Below are 24,220 nucleotides of genomic sequence, written 5' to 3'. Positions count from 1 at the left end.
GCCTAGAACTAATGGTCAATGATTGGGGAAAATGTATAATACCAAGGGCACGAACTAACATTGATTGTGTGATGGGAGCCTAACCAGTCTAAAATGGGGGCATAACTGGTTCCACGAGGCAGAGAAAGACGTGCGACAGGACACAGACATCATAAATGGCACTTATAGAATTTTCGGTGACCGACTTTAATCGACTAATGAGGCTCAGTGGTCGGTCAAGACTTTTTTTAAATTTCGACATCCCTACTAATATCACGATATGATACACGATATTCAGCCAGCGATACGATTCGATACGATTTGATATGATACGATACATTTCGATACTATACACTTACATCATTTTCTAAAAAAAAAAAAGGGACAGTGTGATTTGACATGAATCGTTGCCGATTGGACCGGTGGTCCGACCTTTGACCCGGAAGGACAACACCGCCAGACAAACAGAAACAAACGAACATGTCACAAACGTGAGAGCTGTGCACTTTATACAACATTTATATTAACTAATTTATCACTGTTTTTTATCATGCGACCCCCTGGCATTGTATTGTATTACTTTAATGTTCTGTGTTTTCACTCATTGTAACGTCTGACTTTTCAATAAAGTTTGCTTTAAAAGAAAAACCAAAAAACACAATACTTTATCGGGAAACGAAATATCGATATATATGGCAGTATCAATAAAATTGCTCAGCCCTCGTCCACCCCCGTTTTTTACCACGATTTATTTCCCTCCCTCATGCTGTGCGGCCCCCCCTGCCAACTCATTTTTTCACTGGCCCCGTCCTTCCCTTCCTAACCTCTCCCGACCTCTTATCTTAAGCTAAACCCTTCTTTAGGCCCCGTCCTTCCCTTCCTAACCTCTCCGGACCTCTTATCCTAAGCTAAACCCTTCTTTAGGCCCCGTCCTTCCCTTCCTAACCTCTCCGGACCTCTTATCCTAAGCTAAACCCTTCTTTAGGCCCCGTCCTTCCCTTCCTAACCTCTCCGGACCTCTTATCCTAAGCTAAACCCTTCTTTAGGCCCCGTCCTTCCCTTCCTAACCTCTCCCGACCTCTTATCTTAAGCTAAACCCTTCTTTAGGCCCCGTCCTTCCCTTCCTAACCTCTCCGGACCTCTTATCCTAAGCTAAACCCTTCTTTAGGCCCCGTCCTTCCCTTCCTAACCTCTCCCGACCTCTTATCCTAAGCTAAACCCTTCTTTAGGCCCCGTCCTTCCCTTCCTAACCTCTCCCGACCTCTTATCCTAAGCTAAACCCTTCTTTAGGCCCCGTCCTTCCCTTCCTAACCTCTCCCGACCTCTTATCCTAAGCTAAATCCTTCTTTAGGCCCCGTCCTTCCCTTCCTAACCTCTCCCGACCTCTTATCCTAAGCTAAACCCTTCTTTAGGCCCCGTCCTTCCCTTCCTAACCTCTCCCGACCTCTTATCCTAAGCTAAACCCTTCTTTAGGCCCCGTCCTTCCCTTCCTAACCTCTCCGGACCTCTTATCCTAAGCTAAACCCTTCTTTAGGCCCCGTCCTTCCCTTCCTAACCTCTCCCGACCTCTTATCCTAAGCTAAACCCTTCTTTAGGCCCCGTCCTTCCCTTCCTAACCTCTCCGGACCTCTTATCCTAAGCTAAACCCTTCTTTAGGCCCCGTCCTTCCCTTCCTAACCTCTCCCGACCTCTTATCCTAAGCTAAACCCTTCTTTAGGCCCCGTCCTTCCCTTCCTAACCTCTCCCGACCTCTTATCCTAAGCTAAACCCTTCTTTAGGCCCCGTCCTTCCCTTCCTAACCTCTCCCGACCTCTTATAACCTCTAAACCAAACCCTTCTTTAGGCCCTGGACCCGAGATGCTTGCTCCAATCCTTTTTCCTTCACTACATTCCACACAAACAAGGCAGGGAGCTCTGCTTTGTCACAGAGCGCACGTACCACACCAGCACATCCACATCACTTCTACACCGCCCACCACAAAGCACGTTTACCACCCCAGTAAGCACTTCCAAAGCAAACTGCACCACAAAAGCAACTCTCAGAGGCACCACATAACACTCCCACACAAACAGGCCACAGAGCGTCTGCATTGGCATGATGTTGGGGAGCCCAGGCACCTCACACAGCACATGTTAAACCACAGTTCCACAGCCTGTGGTTGAAATATGACAACACATAAGCGATGTACTTAGGGTAAAGTATAATTGATTGATTGATTGATTTCAGCCTGATCTCGAGCTCCTGCCTTTTAACTCTACACAAAATTCCAAGGCAGCTTATACCTGAACACCCGACTCTGGCCCTAAAACCAAGTCTTAGCCCTCAAAAATCACTTTTCACCCACAGGGACAAGATTTCCGCCCTCATGTTCACAGGTATCAAATCAAATCAAATCAAATTTATTTGTAGCACATTTCATGTACAAAACAGTTCAAAGTGCTTTACATAAAATAAAAGCTTTGAAGCAGGGAGTGGAAGAAGCATTAAAAATACATAAAAGATCATAAAGAGAAACAATTAAAATAATTTAAAAACAAGCAACAGTCCAGATAAGTTCAAAGACAGCGTGCAGATTTCATGCATAGACACATGAGAACAGAAATGTTTTTAACCTGGATTTAAAAATGTCTCCATTGGGTGAAAGTTTAATCTCCACTGGCAGTTTGTTCCACTTGTTTGCAGCATAACAGCTAAATGCTGCTTCTCCATGTTTAGTCTGGACTCTGGACTGGACCAGCTGACCTGAGTCCTTGGATCTAAGAGCTCTGCTGGCTTTATATTCTCTGAACATATCACAGATTGTAAACCATCAGCAGGCTTTTAAAATCTATTCTGTGACTGACTGGAAGCCAGAGTAAAGATTTTAAAGCTGCTGTGATGTGTTCAGATCTCTTAGTCCGGGTTAAAACTCCAGCAGCAGCGTTCTGGATGAGCCGCAGATGTTTAATGCTCTTTTTGGGAAGTCCAGTTAAAAGAGCATTACAGTAATGGAGTCTGCTGGAGATGAATGCATGGATGAGTTTCTCCTGGTCTGTTTGGGAGAGGAAACCTTTAATTCTGTTGATGTTTCTGAGGTGGTAAAAAGCTGCCTTGGTGACAGCTTTGATGTGGCTGCTGAAAGTCAGATCTGAGTCTATCAACACTCCGAGGTTACCGACTCGCTCAGTGATTGTAAGGTCCCGAGTCTCAAGATCTTTACCAACGCTGACCCTCTTCTCTTTGCTCCCAAACAGAATGATCTCAGTTTGGTCTTCATTTAACTGTAGAAAATTCTCTCTCATCCAGGTGTTTACTTCCTCCAGACACTGACACAGTACGTCTGCTGGGCTGCAGTCGCCATGGTGACAGAGACGCATAAAGTTGTGTATCGTCTGCATAACTGTGATAATTGATGTTAAAGTTCTGCAATATCTGACCCAAAGGGAGCATATACAAGTTAAACAGAAGAGGTCCAAGAATGGACCCCTGGGGGACTCCACGAGTCATGGCCACTCACTCAGATTCATAGGCTGTGTTCGAAACCGCCTACTTCTCCTACTAACTAACTTTTTTTAAGTTCCCTGATGCATACCCGGATGAAATTCACCACCAGGACCTCTTCGGCAAGTCTCTCTTCGACTGGATTCATGCTTCTTCTTCTTCTTCTTGTAAACAGCTGGTATTTTGTCAGGTTTTCAACACGTTGGGGATCTAAACGACTACTTTCTCACCTGAAAATGTTTCAAATGTTGCTAAAGTTTACAGAGTTTAGAGCTTAAGAGAAATCAGCTTCAGGCCGGCTGATTTCGGCTCGGGCAGGAGCGAGATGCATTGTGGGTAAACACTCTGCATACTGTCTGATCGATCAGTATGTAGTATGTAGTATGGAAGTATGTAGTATGCAGTATGTAGTATGTAGTAGGCGGTTTCGAACACAGCCATAGTTCCCATAAGTTGGCAGGCAGTCAGTGGTCCCCACCATGTTGGAAAACAAGCGCACACAGCAGCAGGTTATGGCAAAGAAAAGAAAAGCCATACTCAGAATTAGAGATGCACCGATTGCAAAATTCTTGGCCGATACCGATTTCCGGTTTTAGAGGAGGTCTGACCTGCCAAAACCGGTTTTTCCGATACCGATTTTCTATCTAAGAAATAATTATAATCATATAATAGACACTATATTTGTTTGGCTTGAGTACCCTTTCCCAAATTTAATACAAGTACCCTTCTCCCAGACAACATTTGGCAGTGCTGTGTCAGAAAAGTACCGCCTACTTGGTCATTTGTACCGTGGACTCAGGTGTTTCATCAGTGCCATGAACTCCATTATTTTCCTAGTGGTGGCGGTGGACTTTTCAGTGTTGATGTCGAACATAGCAGCCACGGTGGAGGGTTGTTGTGGTTGCTGCGACTCTGCTGCATCCCTCCTCTTAGCGGCAGTGTCCTCCTTATATTTGCTAAACAAACCTAGGTGCTTCTTTTCCAAGTGGCGTACAGTGGAAACCGCTTATAGTGATCACGTTGGTCCAGAGCGAATTTGAACACTATTAGGGGTTGATTACTAAAACCAAATTTGTATTACAGGTATTTCACTTATTTTTTTATGCAGAATATCATCTAAATACCATTTGTATCGTTTTTCAATGAGTTAAATGAAACGAAACGAAACGAAATGAATAGCTTCAGCATTTACTGAATTTTATTATCATGCAAGTTTAATTACAGTACTGCGCAGTGCGCAGACATACTGTAGGCTAACTCAAATACAGTACGTAACTTATTCTCTGCTGTGCCGCCGGTGCATTTTTTTTTACAAGTCTGAAAATAAAGTTTGAATTCAATCCGCCTTTCAGCACCCCTGCTCGGATCTATGCTCCTCCGTGCCGGTGTTCTGTCGATTTGTGCTACTTGGCGTGAAAACGAAACTTAGAAAATTGGCTCCGCGCATGCGCAAAACCACCGGCCTCCCATGTTACAAGAACCAGCCTGGAGCTTCCAGCGGTCACACGCGCATTCAATCCGCTCTCCAGCACCCATCCTCGGACACATGCTCCTCCGCTTACTTTTGACTTGCAAGCATTACAAACAGCGTGTTTTGGGTCGTCCTGGCACAAAGTGAAATAAGTCCAAATCAGTGACATGTTTTCTTCCTGAGTCTTGCTAGTTCTTAGCTGTTTTGCTCTGGGCGCGTTGAGCTGCTACGCACCGCGCATGCGGGTCAGTTTGATCAGCCGAAAACCGGAAATTACGACAGTGACCGGCCGGTCACCGATTGGAGCCGATTGGATATAAAACCGGCTTTTTTAATCGGTGGCCGATTGATCGGTGCATCTCTACTCAGAATCTAATCAATATCTTATCAGAAGTGGTGTTGGTGGCCCGTTCACCTCAGGTTCAGCTGACTGAACGTCCTCTCATAAGCAGCTGGACACATGTTGACTTCACACGATAAAACCAGCAGTTTTTCCTGTTCTCAGTGTGCAGCCGCTCAGTGACCCAGTTAAAATAAACTGTTTAACAACCACACAAACCTCTGGGACTTAGACCTTTGACCCAACATTATTATCGCAGGATATATGACAAACCTGACACATGAAATGATTCAGCAGGAATGAGGCAGAAAGTGCAGAAACTAGGGCCGGGCAACGATTAAAATGTTTAATCTAATTAATCACATGATTTCTCTGATTAATCGCGATTAATCGCATTTGTACGCAGAATCCAAAAATGAATCCAAAAGTAGTGTATAGCTTTTAGCATTTAGTTTTATTTTAAATGTGCTGCCATATGAATGAAAGTGCCATAACATTTGTTGTGCAAACACACTTTTAACATCAGCATCTTTCTGTAGTTTTTATGTAGAAGCCTCGCTCCACTGTCTGTTTCCTTGAATGACTTGCTGCTATCAGTTGTGTGTTTTGCCTTTAAGTGATATTTTAGACTGGAACTACTACGCTGAGAAGACAATTCAACTTGGCAGTGTTTACAGATGACTTTGGTTCTGTCGACTCCGCCGTCTGGAAGAACTTTAACATGAAAATGGCCGAGTAAAAGTTCCGTACCCTTCTCCATGTTTGGTGGATCCGCCGATTACTTTCTTTTCCTGTTCCACAGCAGACAGCAGCAGACTTTTACAAAATAAAAGCCTGTGAGCAACAGACTTTTACAAAATAAAAGCCTGTGAGCAGCAGACTTTTACAATAATAAAATAAATAATAAAACAGGGGTGGTCCGTGGCGTAGTGGGTTGAGCAGGCGCCCCATGTACAGAGGCTATAGTCCTCGCTGCAGCTGGCCCCGGTTCGAGTCCCGCATCGGATGCCCTGTGCTGCATGTTGTTCCCCCTCTCTCTGCCCCCTGCTTCCTGTCTCTCTAAACTTTCCTATCCATTAAAAGGCACAAAAGCCCCAAAATAATAATTTTTTATTAATGCGCGATAAAATATTTGTCGGCGTTAAATAATTAACGAGCTAACGCGATAATAACGAGTCAACTCGCCCAGCCCTAGCGGAAACAGATGAACTGATGGACTGCAGCAGGTCCGTCTGCAGGCAGGAAACCAGGTCAGAACAGACTGAAATCACAATAAAAACTCCTAACATCCCACCGTGTAAAGGAAGAGCTGCCACTCTGCGTTTCACTGAGATCACACAACATAAAACAACATAAAAACAACATAAAACTACATAAAACTTGACATCATTACTGTGAAATATTTTGTCGGTGAACACTTTATCTACAGTTTAAAGGAACACATCCATATTCGGGGATTTATTGATTTATTTCGCCTCTGATTTAATAAACTGATTCTTCCTCATAAAGTAATAATCTACTTTTCTCTGCAGCTGTTTATCTCAAACAAACCTCTCCAACTCAGTGAGCAGACAGGTGCTTTATTACTTATTCATTTTTAAATAATAAAACTGTTGCCACGCCCCCCCCCCCCTTGTAGACAAACATTTACATCCTATAGACAAACACCAGCTGTTAATGAATTTATTCCCTGAATAATGAAATAAATGCAGCTGATTTTAGACCTCTGTGTTGACACGGTTGTCTATGACGTCACAAACCAGATGACGACCCCCCTGAACAATCCACCTTTTGTTTTTCCCTGTGGTTTGTTGTTTTAATTCAACTTTATTTGAGCATGTTCTGATTTTTTTTTTCCTGGCAGATAAAAGGGCGGAACTGCGCAGACTCGGGACACTAACAGGTGACAGGTGCTGCAAACGTTTACAGCCAGCCGACAACCTTCCCACCAGACTCCATGAAAAAAATCACTCATTTTACCGTGGCCTCTTCCCGTCCTCATGCTCACGGCTCAAACTCGTATTTTACAGAGTTGTTTTCCATGTTTACATCTGAGCGGCTCCACCGCAGCAACCTGGAGTTTCCTTTCACAACATCCGGATTCAAATGCGACTCAAATCAGGTGTTTTTTGGTGTTTTTTCACCCACTTTCTACCACAGAGGGCGGCGGCGAGTTAGTCCGAACCAACCTCCGAAAGTTTAACGTCGCTCGTGTCACGATAACACGCTCGTATGAGGATTGCATGTGCGACGAATTCCCGTGAGGACTTTAAACATGAGAAAAAGCGTTTCGGCGGTGGTCGAGCGGGCCGCCAAACTCACAGAGAGCCCGAACTCTTCTGACTGTTGGGTTTTTTAAATGAAGTTCGGTGAAAGTCCTCCACACAGAGGCATGGCTGATGGAGCTGCGCAGTCCTGTGAACAAGTGAACAGGGACGGGATGCGTCACAACCCGTTGGTTCTTTTAGAGTTAACCCCCCCTTTAACTAGCAGCCTCCGGCGGCAGGTGGACGGTCTTACCGGACTCTCCGTTTACGGTCTCCGGGAGCGGCCGCTGGTTGCCATCTTAACGCTCTTCACTTTCCTCCAGAAATCTCATCGACCCGTTGGGTTCCCAGGAGGAGTATCCAGGCAGATTTAACGGTCTCCCGTCACCTTTGTGGCCGGTTCCCCCCCTCCTCATTCAGCGGGCGGAAGGCACCTCTGGCTCCGCCGTGCTCAGCGTGGGTTTTCGGGGTGAACAATGCAGCCCTTCATGCGGGGCTCCAGTGGTTCTCCTGCCCGGTCTGTGAGGCGAGGACCGCGGCTCTACGTCAGCCGCTGCTGGGCAGCTGCGGACATGCGCAGTCAAGGGCCAGTGAACAACACCAAAGCTTCCGGTGACTCTTTCAAAATAAAAGCAAAAGTTAGAACGAATTCTTCTTTTTTTAAATTCATTTAACCCAGAAGAACCCACCGTGACACAGGTGTCACACGCCCTTTAAATGTTCTGGAAAATTCCATGAAAAACTTTATCCTTGATTTCAACTCATGAATTGCCAGAGTGACCCATACTTAACATGCTGGTGGATCATGTGACAGGTCATGTGATTTACGGTGTGTTCAGACTGGAATTGTTCGCGCGACGTGATTACATACAAAGTCAGTGCAAAGAGACGAATGGACACGGATTCGAGCCGGCGGCGCGAATGAGGCGAATGCCGCCGCGCGAGTGACAAGACGCGAATTCGCGCGAGTTCAGAAAATCCAACTTTGGCGAAATATTGGCGTCAGACAGCCTATCAGCGTTGAGATTCTGGACGACAGTGACGTGGAGACAGGCGCTCCGCAGCTGAAATGGAGCGCCTGTAGTTGGTGTCCTGCCGAGAGAGCGCGGCACCGATCCTCCTGAGCAGCTCATCAAACTGGGGCCTGGTGAGCCTGAAATACCGCTGGAAGCGGCCGTCATCAAGACGCAACTCCTGGAGAAGGCGGGGAAATTCTCCGAGCTGAGTGCGCCTCCGGATGATGTCACTGACCCAGACACGACGGCGTGTGCGTTTCAGACGAATCTCGGACTGCCACAGCAGGTACAAGGACGCGATGGTACTTATATCAGCCATGTTTGATGAGAGAATGAAATGGATAGCCCCTTGAGCGAAAATTCGCTCGTTTTTTTACTCACGCGAATAGCGCGAGTAAATTCAATTACACACAACTCGCGCGAGTAACGCGGTGCGAAAATTCGCACCGCGTCCGGTCTGAACGCACCGTAGTCTTCCCATAATAACATTTCCAAGATGTCTGTGTGCCAGGTGACCACTACGGGCAGAGCTAGCTAAATTTAAATCGCTTGTTTTTGGTTGCTAAAGGAAAGATTCAAACCATTTACACCATTTAACCCCAATTTGACACATCTTTGACACAAGGAAGTGTTATTTTGAGAAAAATGTCAGAAATGTGTTCTATATAGTCTGTTTTATGTGCCCCAAAATTTTCCTTGATGGAGAAATTATCCAGGTTCTTAACGCCCCATGTGACGGGCTGGAACTCGGCTCGCAAGATGTTCATAAATGATGTTGCTGATATGGGATGTCACACAGCTTCATGTCAAAAGAGGCGAACTATCCCTTTAAGATCACTTCTCCTTGTTATTTTTTATTTACCGAAGCATCCTGTTGTTTAGGGAGTGTAAAAGTCATGTGTTTTGTTCGTGTGTCTGATTTAAACTGATAGTTTATGGATTCAACTTAGAGCAGTGATAACAGCAATAAAGAAGAAAAAATAAAAAACAAATGAAATTTAATACACCAACGAAAAATAAACGGGATGTCATACAGCTTCATGTCAGAAGAGGCGAACTATCCCTTTAACTTTATTCCATGAGACCAGCTTGTTCCTTGGAAGCTGATTCAAAGCAAACATCTGGTTGACATCTGCCCAGACGGCTCAACTTCCAACCAACACATATTTTAATCTGATGATCCACAGAGTCAAAAGCTTCAGATAATCAGAGCTGCAGAGTCAAACTTCTTTGTTCAAAGGTTTAAATTAATCAGCCACTACTTGTGCTGCGGGTTTAAAAACCTGAAGCAGCTGAATGAAACCAAACTAAAACAACCACTGATCAGAATCAGTTAACGGACCGTTTCAGGTGTGTGGAAAGTTGAACATCATTTCATGTGATACAGTGTTTTAGCTCGTGTCCAAACTGAAAACCCCCCAAAACCACTTAACCAATCAGAATTCAGCTAATTTCCCGTGAAAATTTCACTCAGAACGTTTACAGGACATGAAAAAAGAGAATATTCTGTTAAAACCAGACTTTTAGGACACATGGAAACATGACGGTAAGAACAGTCTGAGAGATGAAGTGGAAATAAAAGCACTTCCGGTCACACTCAGGGAGGAAACAGGTGATAGGGCGACACCTGGTGGAGGAAGTCTTCAGAGCAGCGAGCAGCAGGGAGCTGGGAGACATCCGGAACCAGCTGTGGAAACAAGTTTTTGTTCTTTCTGCCACTTCAGAGCATAAAACTGATTTAATCTGCCTTCATTCAATCAAATTAAACTTTTCCAAAAGTACTCAGACATTTCTGTGGCTCCAGGTAGCTTCTGCAGATCCGGACTCTCTCTGGGTTGCTGTCCACACACTTGATTGGCAGCAGCAGATGTTCCGCTGAAGCAGATGTGCCGTCACAGCTGCAGACAGGAAGGACGGGAAACAGCTGTCCAGAACCAACATGGAGGCAGAACTGTGGTCACAGCCTGGTGAGAAGCCAGATTCCCTTTTTAAATAAGGAATTCCTCTTCTAATCAGCAGAGGTGATGTCATTTCATCCAACATCCAGGTCCAGAAGCCACGCCCACATCCAGGATATCTGGCAAAGTCAGACAAGAAGAGGAGAAAGAAGTCTGCAGCCAGCAGCTGGCCGGGTGGGCGAGTCTCTGTGAGTTCATCAGGGGTAAAGGTCGCCTGTCAGCCGGCTTTTTGGCTGTTATTTAGCTTATTTCTTATTTCATTGTTTTACTTTCTGTTTTTTTCTCCATTTATCTCATCAGCTGTGCAACTTGTAAATGGAACATATGAAGATTTGATTTGATTTCATTCGTGTTTATGGTCCAAAAAGGATCCTTTTTAGATCTAAGAACCGAACAACTCTGCGGATCATTTCTCTGTAAATCTACAGATCTATGAAATCTAACTATGACACCTGTGTGAATGTTGCACCTACTTTCCCAGGCTAATTGTTTTGTCTCACTGTGCTTGGGTCATTTAAGGTCATATATCGTGTGCATAGTGGAAAAGTACAGAGACTATTTAATATGCATTTATAATGTCTAAGAACAAAGCCGATTTGAACAATTTCCCCCTTTTGGCATGATTTTATCATGTCAAATAAATGAGGTAGGAATGCTATATATTGTATTGTGTCACACCTGTTAGCAGCAGCAAATTTAGCTGCCCCCAAACTGCAAGTGGCCACTTACCTTTAAGTGTAGCACAACCAGATAGGAGATCTTTTTTCACCGTTTCGTCTCTCGGGTTTATTCACTGAATAGATTCTCTCCCTTCAGAACGCAGTCTGTTAGCTGGGCTGGAGGTGGGAAGTTTGTTTCTGATGCTTCTGTCATGTCCATGGGGTTTTCCCCGTGTCTTTAGTTCTTTTGAGTTTTATCACGTCTTAGTTTTAAGTTCATGTTTAGTTTTGCTGTTGTTTTTTCCTCAGTCCCCATGTTCTGGTCATCAGTTCACTCACGTCACCTGTTCATTTTCTTCAGCTGCATCCAGTCATTCATCAGTTCCCTCAGTACTTAGTCTCTCTGGTTTCTCACATTCACTGTGAGATCCTTTCAAGCCACGTCGATCTAAAGCGAAGTGTGTTTTCATGTCAAGTAATTCATTTTCTTGTCACAGTCCCCTTCAGGTTTTGTTTCCACAGTTTAGTTTCTTCATCCGGCTCAGCCGCGCCTTTGTTTTGACTTTTGCTGTTTTGATAATAAACCAAGTTTGCTCTGACCTCTGAAGTCCGCATCCGTGTCCTGCCAGCCCCCCACCTTACAGCTCCTTTTTATTGATTCTTCTGTTTTTGACAGTTGTTCTATATTCTCAATAAAAAAGTGTTACGCAGATAAAGTCAGACTGAGGCTAAAACAGGAGCTTCAGAATCCATCTGCAGCTGTAGGATAACATCTGCAGCTGTAGGACAACATCTGCAGCTGTAGGATAACATCTGCAGCTGCAGGATAACATCTGCAGCTGTAGGACCACATCTGCAGCTGTAGGACAACATCTGCAGCTGTAGGATAACATCTGCAGCTGTAGGACCACATCTGCAGCTGTAGGACAACATCTGCAGCTGTAGGACAACATCTGCAGCTGTAGGATAACATCTGCAGCTGTAGGACCTCATCTGCAGCTGTAGGATAACATCTGCAGCTGTAGGACCACATCTGCAGCTGTAGGACCTCATCTGCAGCTGTAGGACAACATCTGCAGCTGTAGGATAACATCTGCAGCTGTAGGACAACATCTGCAGCTGTAGGACAACATCTGCAGCTGTAGGACAACATCTGCAGCTGTAGGACCACATCTGCAGCTGTAGGACAACATCTGCAGCTGTAGGACCTCATCTGCAGCTGTAGGACAACATCTGCAGCTGTAGGACAACATCTGCAGCTGTAGGACCACATCTGCAGCTGTAGGACAACATCTGCAGCTGTAGGACCACATCTGCAGCTGTAGGACCACATCTGCAGCTGTAGGATAACATCTGCAGCTGTAGGACCTCATCTGCAGCTGTAGGATAACATCTGCAGCTGTAGGATAACATCTGCAGCTGTAGGACCACATCTGCAGCTGTAGGACAACATCTGCAGCTGTAGGACCTCATCTGCAGCTGTAGGATAACATCTGCAGCTGTAGGACCACATCTGCAGCTGTAGGACCTCATCTGCAGCTGTAGGACAACATCTGCAGCTGTAGGACCTCATCTGCAGCTGTAGGACAACATCTGCAGCTGTAGGACCACATCTGCAGCTGTAGGACCTCATCTGCAGCTGTAGGACAACATCTGCAGCTGTAGGACCTCATCTGCAGCTGTAGGACAACATCTGCAGCTGTAGGACCTCATCTGCAGCTGTAGGATAACATCTGCAGCTGTAGGACCACATCTGCAGCTGTAGGACCTCATCTGCAGCTGTAGGATAACATCTGCAGCTGTAGGACAACATCTGCAGCTGTAGGACAACATCTGCAGCTAAGGATAACATCTGCAGCTGTAGGACAACATCTGCAGCTGTAGGACAACATCTGCAGCTGTAGGATAACATCTGCAGCTGTAGGACAACATCTGCAGCTGTAGGATAACATCTGCAGCTGTAGGACCTCATCTGCAGCTGTAGGACAACATCTGCAGCTGTAGGACAACATCTGCAGCTGTAGGACAACATCTGCAGCTGTAGGATAACATCTGCAGCTGTAGGACAACATCTGCAGCTGTAGGACAACATCTGCAGCTGTAGGATAACATCTGCAGCTGTAGGACCACATCTGCAGCTGTAGGACCACATCTGCAGCCCTCTGAAGGGCTTCATTGCAGGCTGGGCGGGGATGGCCCCCGTGGCTCCGCCCCCAGCAAGATGATCATCCTGAACTACTGTCAGAAAGCCGTCTCTGAGTTTGTACCGTTGTCCATGTTGTGTGTGTGACTTCACATCTGAGGGCTTATTAAAGCCTCCTGACTCTCTCTGTGAGCTCTTCCAGCCTCCATGTTAGACGCCCCATGTGATCGTCCATGATTAATATCACCATCATGCAGACCATGAACACGGTGGCCTCCCCGCTCTCCATGTTAGCTTCTTGGTGCTGTTTCTTCTTCTCTCCTTACTTTTACCGGTTTTGTTCTGTTCTGTTTTGTTGTTGAATGTGGCGCTAAAGTAACACGTCGCTGTCGCAGATGGCTGCGTCGCATCAGTCCCTATCAGGGTGCTGAGTCATGTGGGAATGCAAACTGAAACAGTTCCTCTGGGGAAGGACGGCTATTAGAACGGGAGTAAAGGAGGACTGTTCTTATAACGGCTCTGTCCGAATGCTGCTATTGTCTCTCCAACGTGTCCTGGGTCTCCCCCAGTGGGACGGGAACAGAACACCTCACCGGGGAGGCGTCCAGGAGGCGTCCTAACCAGATGCCCCAGGAGGCATTTTAACCGATGCCCACCTCATCTGACTCCTCTCGATGCGGAGGAGCAGCGGTTCCCTCCCGGATGACCGAGCTTCTCACCCTATCTCTAAAGCCAGATTTACAGCCGACACGTGACGTCAAAATGGCGTTTCAGGCCTGGCGTCGCCTTGAAAAGGCGGCGCAGCGCGTTGTCGTGCACCGGCCGATTTTTGTAACTTGGCTGCGCTGAGAAGGACAGACCGGATGGACCGATGTGAGACCGGCTCAGTCAGGAGGTGCGTTTGTACAGCAGCTGTACGACACTGCAGGAAAACAGCACAGGGACCAACGTAAACTCCCAAAACTGGTGCACAGAGATGGGCAGAACTTTGGGGAAAGAGGGAGAGTTCTGTAAGAATGTGTGGAAGAAGCTACGGGACAGATACGTGAAGGCAAAGAAGAGGGCAGAGACTCCAAGTGGTGATGCCGGGGGCTTCAGACCTTCACCTATTTTACTGAATTAAAAAATTTAAATTATCCAAATACTGCAGCAGCATCATTAATGACAGTGTTCCTGCTCTTCATTGTTTTCTTCTCGACTTTTGTGGTTGTAGAGTAGCGGTAACCTTCACGTAGCAGCGCCACCTCTGTGACGGAGAAAACTGCAACTACTGGAGCATCGACTTGCGCCACAGCCAGCACGAAACCGTGACGTCATCAACACCGCTCGCGCTAGCAGACGCGGCAACCATGCTACAGCCTAAAGGAAGAGCCCAGACACCCTGCGGAGGAAACTCATTTCGGCCGCTTGTATTCGCGATCTCGTTCTTTCGGTCACTACCCACAGCTCGTGACCATAGGTGAGGGTAGGAACATAGACTGACCGGTAAATGGAGAGCTTGGCCTTCTGGCTCAGCTCCTTCTTCACAACGACGGGCCGGTGCAGAGCCGCATCACTGCAGACGCCGCACCGATCCATCTGTCAACCTCCTGCTCCATTGAGAGCTGAAGGTCACGGCCCGACGACCCCAACAGAACCGCATCGTCCGCAAAAAGCAGAGACCCGATTCTGAGGTCACCAAAACGCCTCGAAATTCTGTCCATAAAAGTTATGAACTGAATCGGTGAATGCAATTATTTTATTTTGCAAAGTCGAATGAATTTGCTCTCTAGCGCCTCGCGTTTTTAAACGTGCGTTGCAACTTCTTGAACTACGGCAGGCGGTATGTGTCAAGATTCAAGAAGCTTTAGCTTCAGACTCAAAGTCCATACAAACAAAAGACATCAAGACACACAGTACAAAGGATTACATAACACACATACAACAACACTATAAATACAGATGACAGATAACATAAGTTGACAGCCTTTGGTGTGCAAACAATGCAATTAGTCATATTCCGGGAGTTACCGGAAGTGACGTCGACGTAGCGTTAGCAGCGTTAGCGTTAGCAGCAGTGTGTAGTTGCTATCTGGAAAGTGTTCTTTTAAATAAACTCCCGGTAAACTTACAAACTTTCTAATGCCTCGTTTTGTGAGTTAAGAGCCTATGTGTACTACGGCAGAAGATTGGTAACAATCAATGCATTATTAGTGGGATAATTTACCAGATAAAATCTATTTACCATTAGCGCCAGTAATAAGCCATTCGCCGGACGGGAAAACGCGATTGGAAGTGCTTTATGTCCCTCTCGGCACTTTGTCGTTTTTCATAGAGCGGAAGGACATGGCAGCCTCCATAGAGCTTACCCGCTCTATGTAGATACAGACAAGTTATTCTTCACTCAGGAGGATAAGTGAGATTGTTGACAGAGATAATTTTACACCAATGAGGACTAATTTATGAATTAATATGTTGATTTCAGCTAATAAATGACTTAATTTATTACATAGTGTCCTTTTAAGGCATGCAGTTACTTATCAGACAATAGTGTTCAAGTTTAATCAGCTATTCTGTTATGAAGGGAGAAGTTGTTTGGTGTCATTGGGTATGTTTACTGTAATTAAAAACAGCTGGTCACAAAAGTCATAACCTCCATGTCGGCTGTTGTTGAGTTCAGCTGCTTATTGTTGTTTTCAACAGAGTTTGAATGTGAGCTGCATCACAAAATATAAAAATGCAGATAAAAATATAAAACCTACTTATCATTAACTTTCAGAGCTGCTGGCAGGTTTATCTCTGAACTCTGGAACGAAACACACCTTAGTTACAGGTGAGGCAGCAGGTCTAACAGGTTTAAGCTCCACCCGACTCACCTGAGACGGAGCAGGAAACAGTCAGAGATTCTTCTTCACTACAGAGAGACACACAGACGATCAGATTCACCTTCAGACCAAACTCACAGCTTCCTCTGAGCGAGTCCAGCTGCAGGAGAGAGAAGTGGAAACTTCAAGCTGCTCACACTCCACACACTGAAGGTGAGTTTGACCAAAAACACCACAAACAGTCAGTTTGATGAAGTCAGTAGAGCTGGGAGGGGAGCCATGGCTGACTGTATTCTGTCTGCTGTTTTCAGCTTCACTCACAGACTAAATGGCTTCCAGATCAGAGAGAGATTTCTGCTGTTCGGTCTGTCATGACATCTACAGAGATCCTGTTGTTCTGTCATGTAGCCACAGCTTCTGTAGAGACTGTCTGAGGAGCTGGTGGAAGGAGAAACCAACACAACGGTGTCCAGTTTGTAGGGAAATATCTGTGACAGAACCACTCTGTAACCTGGTGTTGAAGAATCTGTGTGAGTCCTTCGTACAGGACAGAGATCACAGAGCTTCAGAGGCTCTCTGCAGTCTGCACTCTGAGAAACTCAAACTCTTCTGTCTGGACCATCAGCAGCCGGTTTGTATCATCTGCAGAGATTCAGAAAAACACTCCAACCACAGATTCAGACCCATCGATGAAGCTGCACAGCAACACAAGAAGGAACTTCAGAAATCTCTGGAACCCTTAAAGGAGAAACTGGAGCTCCAGAAGAAAGTTACAGAGAAGTTTGATCAAACAGCAGAACACATTAAGGTCCAGGCCCGACACACAGAGAGGCAGATTAAGGAGCAGTTTAAGAAGCTTCAGCAGTTTTTAGCAGAGGAAGAGGAGGCCAGGCTGGCTGCACTGAGGGAGGAAGAGCAGCAGAAGAGTGGGATGATGAAGGAGAAGATGGAGGCTCTGAGCAGAGAGATGGCAGCTCTTTCAGACACAGTCAGAGCCACAGAGGAGGAGCTGAGAGCTGAAGGCGTCTCATTCCTGAACCACTACAAGGCTGCAGTGGAAAGAGTCCAGCGCTGCCCCCTGCTGGATGATCCACAGCTGCCTGCAGGAGCTCTGATAGACCAGGCCAAACACCTGGGCAACCTGGCCTTCAACATCTGGAACAAGATGAAGGACATGGTCTGCTACACTCCTCTCATTATGGACCCAAACACTGCTGGTTCAAAGCTCATCCTGTCTGAGGATCTGACCGCTGTGAGTTTAGGAGAGGAACAGAACCTTCCTGATAATCCAGAGAGGTTTGATTATCCCTGGTCTGTTCTGAGTTCTGAGGGCTTTAACTCAGGGACTCACAGCTGGGATGTCGAGGTTGGAGACAGTAAATGGTGGATACTTGGTGTGTTAGCAGAGTCTGCTGAGAGGAAGGGAGACATATTAACTGGATTGTGGATGATTGAGCTCTATAAAGGTAAATTCAGAGCATGTTCATCAGCAGCTAAAAACACTCTTCTGTCAGTACCAAAGAAGCTCCGGAGGATCAGAGTGAATCTGGACTGGAACAAAGGAAAGCTGACGTTCTCTGATCTGGATACAAACACACACATACTCACCATCACACACACTTTCACTGAGAAGATGTTTCCATATATTTATACTGATAATAAAGCTAAGATGTTACCTCTGAAGGTCTCAGTGACGGTGGAACAGATCTGATGTGTTCAGGATGAAGAACACAGTTCACATGAGACTTTATTGATCTGTGTGAAACTCAGTGTTTTCATCTTCAAACAGGAACATTTTAGATGTATTGATCTGATCTGTCAGCAGAGCTGCTGTTTGGCTTTAAACTCTGATCAGTTCAGTTTGATCAGCTTCATATCTGCTTAATCATCTGTACTGATGAAACGTCACATGAAGTCGATGACCTGAAGTTTAGTTTTGCTGTGGCAGCGGCTTCACCTTTAATTTCAGTTGCTGACATTTTAAAACGTGTTCATTAATATGTTTAACATCCATGTTCTCAGCAGCGATCAATAATCTGTATTTTCACTGTGTTCCAGGTACATTTACATGTTTTTCTGCCTTTATAATGAGGGATGCTCTGATCGCTCAGCTGGTCATCATCAGATCAGACTGATCAGAGAAATATGATCATTTTAAATCAGTTAAACTCTGATCACAGACATCTGAATATAAAATGTATCTATAGATATAATATGGATCATATATGTGGAACAAACTCCCAGATAACTGCAGCTCTGCATCAACTCTTCTTCTTTTAAATCAAACATGAAGACTTTCCTGTTCGCTGCATTTAATGAGCAGGAATCATTTGGCCTGGAGGACTTTGATTGATAACTCGTAACCAAAGAACCTTTTTGTGATTTGTAATGGAAAATGAATTCTTCTATGCATTGTATTGAGTGTTACTGTGTATAACCTGCAGATGACCTTGTTGCCAGATCCCAACACATCCCGTTTTTCTCTTTCCTCCCGAGAACACGGTGTGCTGGTTGTATGATAAAGCTGCACTTTAAGCAGGATAGAAGGGAAGCTGGGACTTGCAGCTGTGTCTGTGTAACCTCGACTGTAGCTGGGGAGGAAAGGTAGATAAGAACGCTCAACTACACCCGAGGAGCGATGACGCAGCAATGTGCATTATAACCGACTTGTTTTTGTCTCGGTGGTCAGAGCAGCTCTGTACTTCGTGCTGTGTTGTTCTCTCTTGCAAGATATTATTAAAAGCCTCTTATCTCCTCAGAAAATAACCGACTCTGAGCCTTACTAACATTTCCACCACAGACTCTCAACCGCTTTTGTTTGATTTCAGCCTCCACATTAATTTCTTTGCACATCTCCTTTGCAGTTGTCTGTGCATCAGAAAATCCAGTGGTTCTGCAGCAGGTGAGGGAATGGCTGGTTTTCTTTAGCAGGTTGGCAGCGACCTCTAGCTGCACGGAGGGTGATTGCATCAGTTTACTCACACGCTGGATCTTGCTCAGAATTTCATACATGGCTGTACGAATGCGAATGGATCCAATCTCCTCAGCCAAAGACTGAGCTGCAACTCTCACCAAAGGGTCTACAGTTGACTCCCTCACCTCCAGGAGAGCCTCTCTGATTTGCCTCACTGCCTCAATGCTTTTTATGTCAGTGTCGAGGGTCCAATTCAGGTCATTTGAGAGATTAGATCCCAGAAACTGGAATTTCCAGCAATTATTTATTGATTATTTTTATCATCTAGTCGTACTAACAGTGGTCCATAAAAATGAGGAAGAGTGTGAGCAGCCTGTGACAGCACAGTCCCTCCAAAAGTTAAAACACACACTGAGCTAACACACTACCTGGGCTGACTAAGAAGAACGTGGGTCATGCAGACCCCTCCCACAGATTAACAGGCAAATTGGCTGAAACTAGTTTCAATGGGGGCTGTTATCACAGAGTGAAACTAAACCAGCAGCAAGCCTACTTAGCAGTCAAAGTACAGCAAAAAGCAGCCTGGTACACAAGAAAAATGTTACTTACTTATTCTGGATGAATCTAGGAGTTCACAGTCCCTGCAGACCGTGCAGCAAACACCGTAACAGGCGCGGCTGTCGGCAGGCGGCAGCAGGCAGTGATACGAAGGGAGAGAAAATAGGGCCAAGAGATTGTGAGGTCTGACTTTTTCCTGGAGAACCATTTTGTGATGAAAATGTATTACTCTGTTGAACTCATATTGTTTTGAGAAGCAAAACGCTTTATTTTTTAAACCCCAGCCAACTAGCCGGACTACCTTCATCAATACCAAAACGAGGCTGGAACTCTGCTCACAGGACGCAGCAGGGGGTAAGAAGATGTTCAGAAATGATGTTGCTGATCTGGGATGTTACACAGCTTCATGTCAAAAGAGGCAAACTATCCCTTTAACTATATTCCATGAGACCAGCTTTTTACTTGGAAGCAGATTCAAAGCAAACATCTGGTTGACATCTGCCCAGACGGCTCACCTTCCAACCAACACATATTTTAATCTGATGATCCACAGAGTCAAAAGCTTCAGATAATCAGAGCTTCAGAGTCAAACTTCTTTGTTCAAAGGTTTAAATTAATCAGCCACTACTTGTGCTGCGGGTTTAAAAACCTGAAGCAGCTGAATGAAACCAAACTAAAACAACCACTGATCAGAATCAGTTAACGGACCGTTTCAGGTGTGTGGAAAGTTGAACATCATTTCATGTGATACAGTGTTTTAGCTCATGTCCAAACTGAAAACCCCCCCAAAACCACTTAACCAATCAGAATTCAGCTAATTTTCCGTTAAAAAATTTCACTCAGAATTTTTACAGGACATGAAAAAAGAGAATATTCTGTTAAAACCAGACTTTAAGGACACATGGAAACATGACGGTAAGAACAGTCTGAGAGATGAAGTGGAAATAAAAGCACTTCCGGTCACACTCAGAGAGGAAACAGGTGATAGGGCGACACCTGGTGGAGGAAGTCTTCAGAGCAGCGAGCAGCAGGGAGCTGGGAGACATCCAGAACCAGCTGTGGAAACAAGTTTTTGTTCTTTCTGCCACTTCAGAGCATAAAACTGATTTAATCTGCCTTCATTCAATCATCCCCAATAAAAACAACTGAAACTTTAGTTTCTGAATAAAAGTATTCAGACATTTCTGTGGCTCCAGGTAGCTTCTGCAGATCCGGACTCTCTTTCGGTTGCTGTCCTCACACGTGATTGGCAGCAGCAGATGTTCCGCTGAAGCAGATGTGCCGTCACAGCTGCAGACAGGAAGGAAACAGCTGTCCATAACCAACGGGATGCAAAACTGTGGTCACAGCCTGGTGAGGAGCCAGATTCCCTTTTTAAATAAGGAATCCCTCTTATAATCAGCAGAGGTGATGTCATTTCATCCAACATCCAGGTCCAGAAGCCACGCCCACATCCAGGATATCTGGCAAAGTCAGACAAGAAGAGGAGAAAGAAGTCTGCAGCCAGGGAGCGGTCTCCTGCCCCAGGGAGCGGTCTCCTGCCTCAGGGTGGGGTCTCCTGCTTAAGGGAGGGGTCTCCTTCCTCAGGGAGGGGTATCCTGCCTCAGGGAGGGGTCTCCTGCTGGCCCCAGGAGGCATCCTAACCAGTTGCCCGAGCTTCTCACCCTATCTCTAAAGCCGGATTTACAGCCAACCCGTGACGTCAAAATGACGTATCAGGCCTGGCGCTTTGCCTTGAAAAGACGGCGCAGCGCGTTGTCGTGCACCAGTCGATTTTTGTAACTTGGCTGCGCCGAGAACGACGAACCGGATGGACCGATGTGAGACCGGCTCAGTCAGGAGGTGCGTTTGTAAAGGCAGCTGTACGAAACTGCAGGGAAACAGCACAGGGACCAACGTAAACTCCCAAAACTGGTGCACAGAGATGGGCAGAACTTTGGGGAAAGAGGGAGAGTTCTGTAAGAATGTGTGGAAGAAGCTACGGGACAGATACCTGAAGGCAAAGAAGAGGGCAGAGACTCTGTTGATGCCGGGGGCTTCAGACCTTCACCTCTTTTACTGAATTAAAAAAAATGTAATTATCCAAATACTGCAGCAGCATCATTAATGACAGTGTTCCTGCTCTTCATTGTTTTCTTCTCCACTTTCGTGGTTGTAGAGTGGCGGTAACCTTCACGTAGCAGCAACACCTCTGTGACGGAGAAAACTGTAACTACTGGCGCATCGACTTGCGCCGCCGTATACAGCCGGCACGAAACCGTGACGTCATCAACACCGCTCGCGCTAGCAGACGCGGCAACCATGCTACAGCCTTAAGGCAGAGCCCAGACACCCTGCGGAGGAAACTCATTTCGGCCGCTTGTATTCGCGATCTCTTTCATTCGGTCACTACCCACAGCTCGTGACCATAGGTGAGGATAGGAACATAGACTGACCGGTAAATGGAGAGCTTGGCCTTCTGGCTCAGCTCCTTCTTCACAACGACGGGCCGGTGCAGAGCCCGCATCACTGCAGACGCCGCACCGATCCGTCTGTCAACCTCCTGCTCCATTCGTCCCTCACTCCTGAACAAGACCCCGAGATACTTGAACTCCTCCACTTGGGGAAGGATCTCATTCCCGACCCGGAGAGGGCGTTCCACCCTTTGAACAAGGACCATGGTCTCAGATTTGGAGGTGCTGATTCTCATCCCAGCCGCTTCACACTCAGCTGCGAACCGCTCCAGTGAGAGCCGAAGGTCACGGCCCGACGACGCCAACAGAACCACGCCGTCCGCAAAAAGCAGAGACCCGATTCTGAGGTCGCCAAAACGCCTAGAAATTCTGTCCATAAAAGTTATGAACTGAATCGGTGAATGCAATTTTATTTTGCAAAGTCGAATGAATTTGCTCTCTAGCGCCTCACGTTTTCAAGCGTGCGTTGCAACTTCTTGAACTACGGCAGGCGGTATGTGTCAAGATTCAAGAAGCTTTAGCTTCAGACTCATGGTCCAAACAAACAAAAAGACATCAAGACACACAGTACAAAGGATTACATAACACACATACAACAACACTATAAATACAGATGACAGATAACATAAGTTGACATAGCCTTTGGTGTGCAAACAATGCAATTAGTCATATTCCGGGAGTTACCGGAAGTGACGTCGACGTAGCGTTAGCAGCGTTAGCAGCAGTGTGTAGTTGCTATCTGGAAAGTGTTCTTTTAAATAAACTCCCGGTAAACTTACAAACTTTCTAATGCCTCGTTTTGTGAGTTAAGAGCCTATGTGTACTACGGCAGAAGTTTGGTAACAATCAATGCATTATTAGTGGGATAATTTACCAGATAAAATCTATTTACCATTAGCGCCAGTAATAAGCCATTGGGCGGACGTGACGCCTGGCGTTGGGGAAAACGCGATTCAAAGTACTTTTTGTCCCTCTCGGCACTTCGTGGTTTTTCATAGAGCGGAAGGACATGGCAGCCTCCATAGAGCTTGCCCGCTCTATGTAGATACAGACAAGTTATTCTTCACTCAGGAGGATAAGTGAGATTGTTGACAGAGATAATTTTACACCAATGAGGACTAATTTATGAATTAATATGTTGATTTCAGCTAATAAATGACTTAATTTATTACATAGTGTCCCTTTAAGGCATGCAGTTACTTATCAGACAATAGTGTTCAAGTTTAATCAGCTATTCTGTTATGAAAGGAGAAGTTATTTGTGGTCATTGGGTATGTTTACTGTAATTAAAAACAGCTGGTCACAAAATTCGTAACCTCCATGTCGGCTGTTGTTGAGTTCAGCTGCTTATTGTTGTTTTTAACAGAGTTAAATGTGAGCTGAATCACAAAATATAAAAATGCAGATAAAAATATAAAACCTGCTGATCATTAACTTTCAGAGCTGCTGGCAGGTTTCCCTCTCTGGAACAAAACACACCTTAGTTACAGGTGAGGCAGCAGGTCTAACAGGTTTAAGCTCCACCCGACTGAGCTGAGACGGAGCAGGAAACAGTCAGAGATTCTTCTTCACTACAGAGAGACACACAGACGATCAGATTCACCTTCAGACTAGTGATGGGAAGTTTGGCTCTTTATTTAGGATCTTTTGTAGCCTATATTTTACCTTAACTTTGCAAAAAAAAGTCATGGTTTATGTGTTGAAAACCCTTTTGCTTTCAGTGTTTTTATGAGAGTCCTTATAATTACCTAATTCTTTGCATTTATTCTGTAACAAAACCTCTTTTACATTTGTTTATTTCAATTAAACTTTTTTATTGCACAAATTAACAATAAACTTCAAACAAATCCACAGAACAGAACCAAAACCAAACTCCTTAATTCTCACGTGAATACCGCATGCTGGTCGCCATGCTGGCCAATCATAACAAAGCTCTGTGTAACCAGAGCTGGGACTGAGTGTAACGTTGTTAAAAATGCATCTTATTATTTGTTATTTCCAAATCGTATTTGTAAGTTTTATTTATCATTTCATGATTATTTTGAGTATTTATGAATTTTATCTCCGAGTTATATTCATTTACCATTATTTTATACATTTTCCCTGAGTTAATTACACACCTGCACTCTGCCCTTTTTGTTGCTCCTGGGCTTCTGTAGCCCCTCCCCTCTGCCCTC

At 45.4% G+C, this 24,220-nt stretch overlaps 2 protein-coding genes across 2 annotated transcripts in view; one reads left to right on the top strand and one right to left on the bottom strand.

Annotated features, from left to right (window-relative positions):
* pik3c2b (phosphatidylinositol-4-phosphate 3-kinase, catalytic subunit type 2 beta) overlaps window positions 1–8,100 on the bottom strand; it is a 50,225-nt gene extending 42,125 nt beyond the window's left edge. Inside the window, exon 1 of the mRNA XM_075460097.1 lies at window positions 7,792–8,100. The gene's annotated coding sequence lies outside the window, so the exon portion shown is untranslated. The remainder of the gene's footprint in view (window positions 1–7,791) is intronic.
* Window positions 8,101–16,446: 8,346 nt separating this feature from the next.
* Window positions 16,447–18,878, top strand: LOC142377642 (nuclear factor 7, brain-like). The gene has a single exon (XM_075461951.1). The coding sequence runs from the start codon at window positions 16,447–16,449 to the stop codon at window positions 17,827–17,829; it is 1,383 nt and encodes a 460-aa protein (XP_075318066.1). The 3' UTR covers window positions 17,830–18,878.
* The last annotated feature ends 5,342 nt before the right edge of the window (window positions 18,879–24,220 follow it).

The sequence above is a fragment of the Odontesthes bonariensis genome, chromosome 3 (assembly GCF_027942865.1).
Source record: "Odontesthes bonariensis isolate fOdoBon6 chromosome 3, fOdoBon6.hap1, whole genome shotgun sequence".
Classification (NCBI taxonomy): Eukaryota; Metazoa; Chordata; class Actinopteri; order Atheriniformes; family Atherinopsidae; genus Odontesthes; species Odontesthes bonariensis.
Note: the sequence above shows the minus strand (reverse complement) of the source record. Positions and strands in the feature narration are given on the sequence as shown.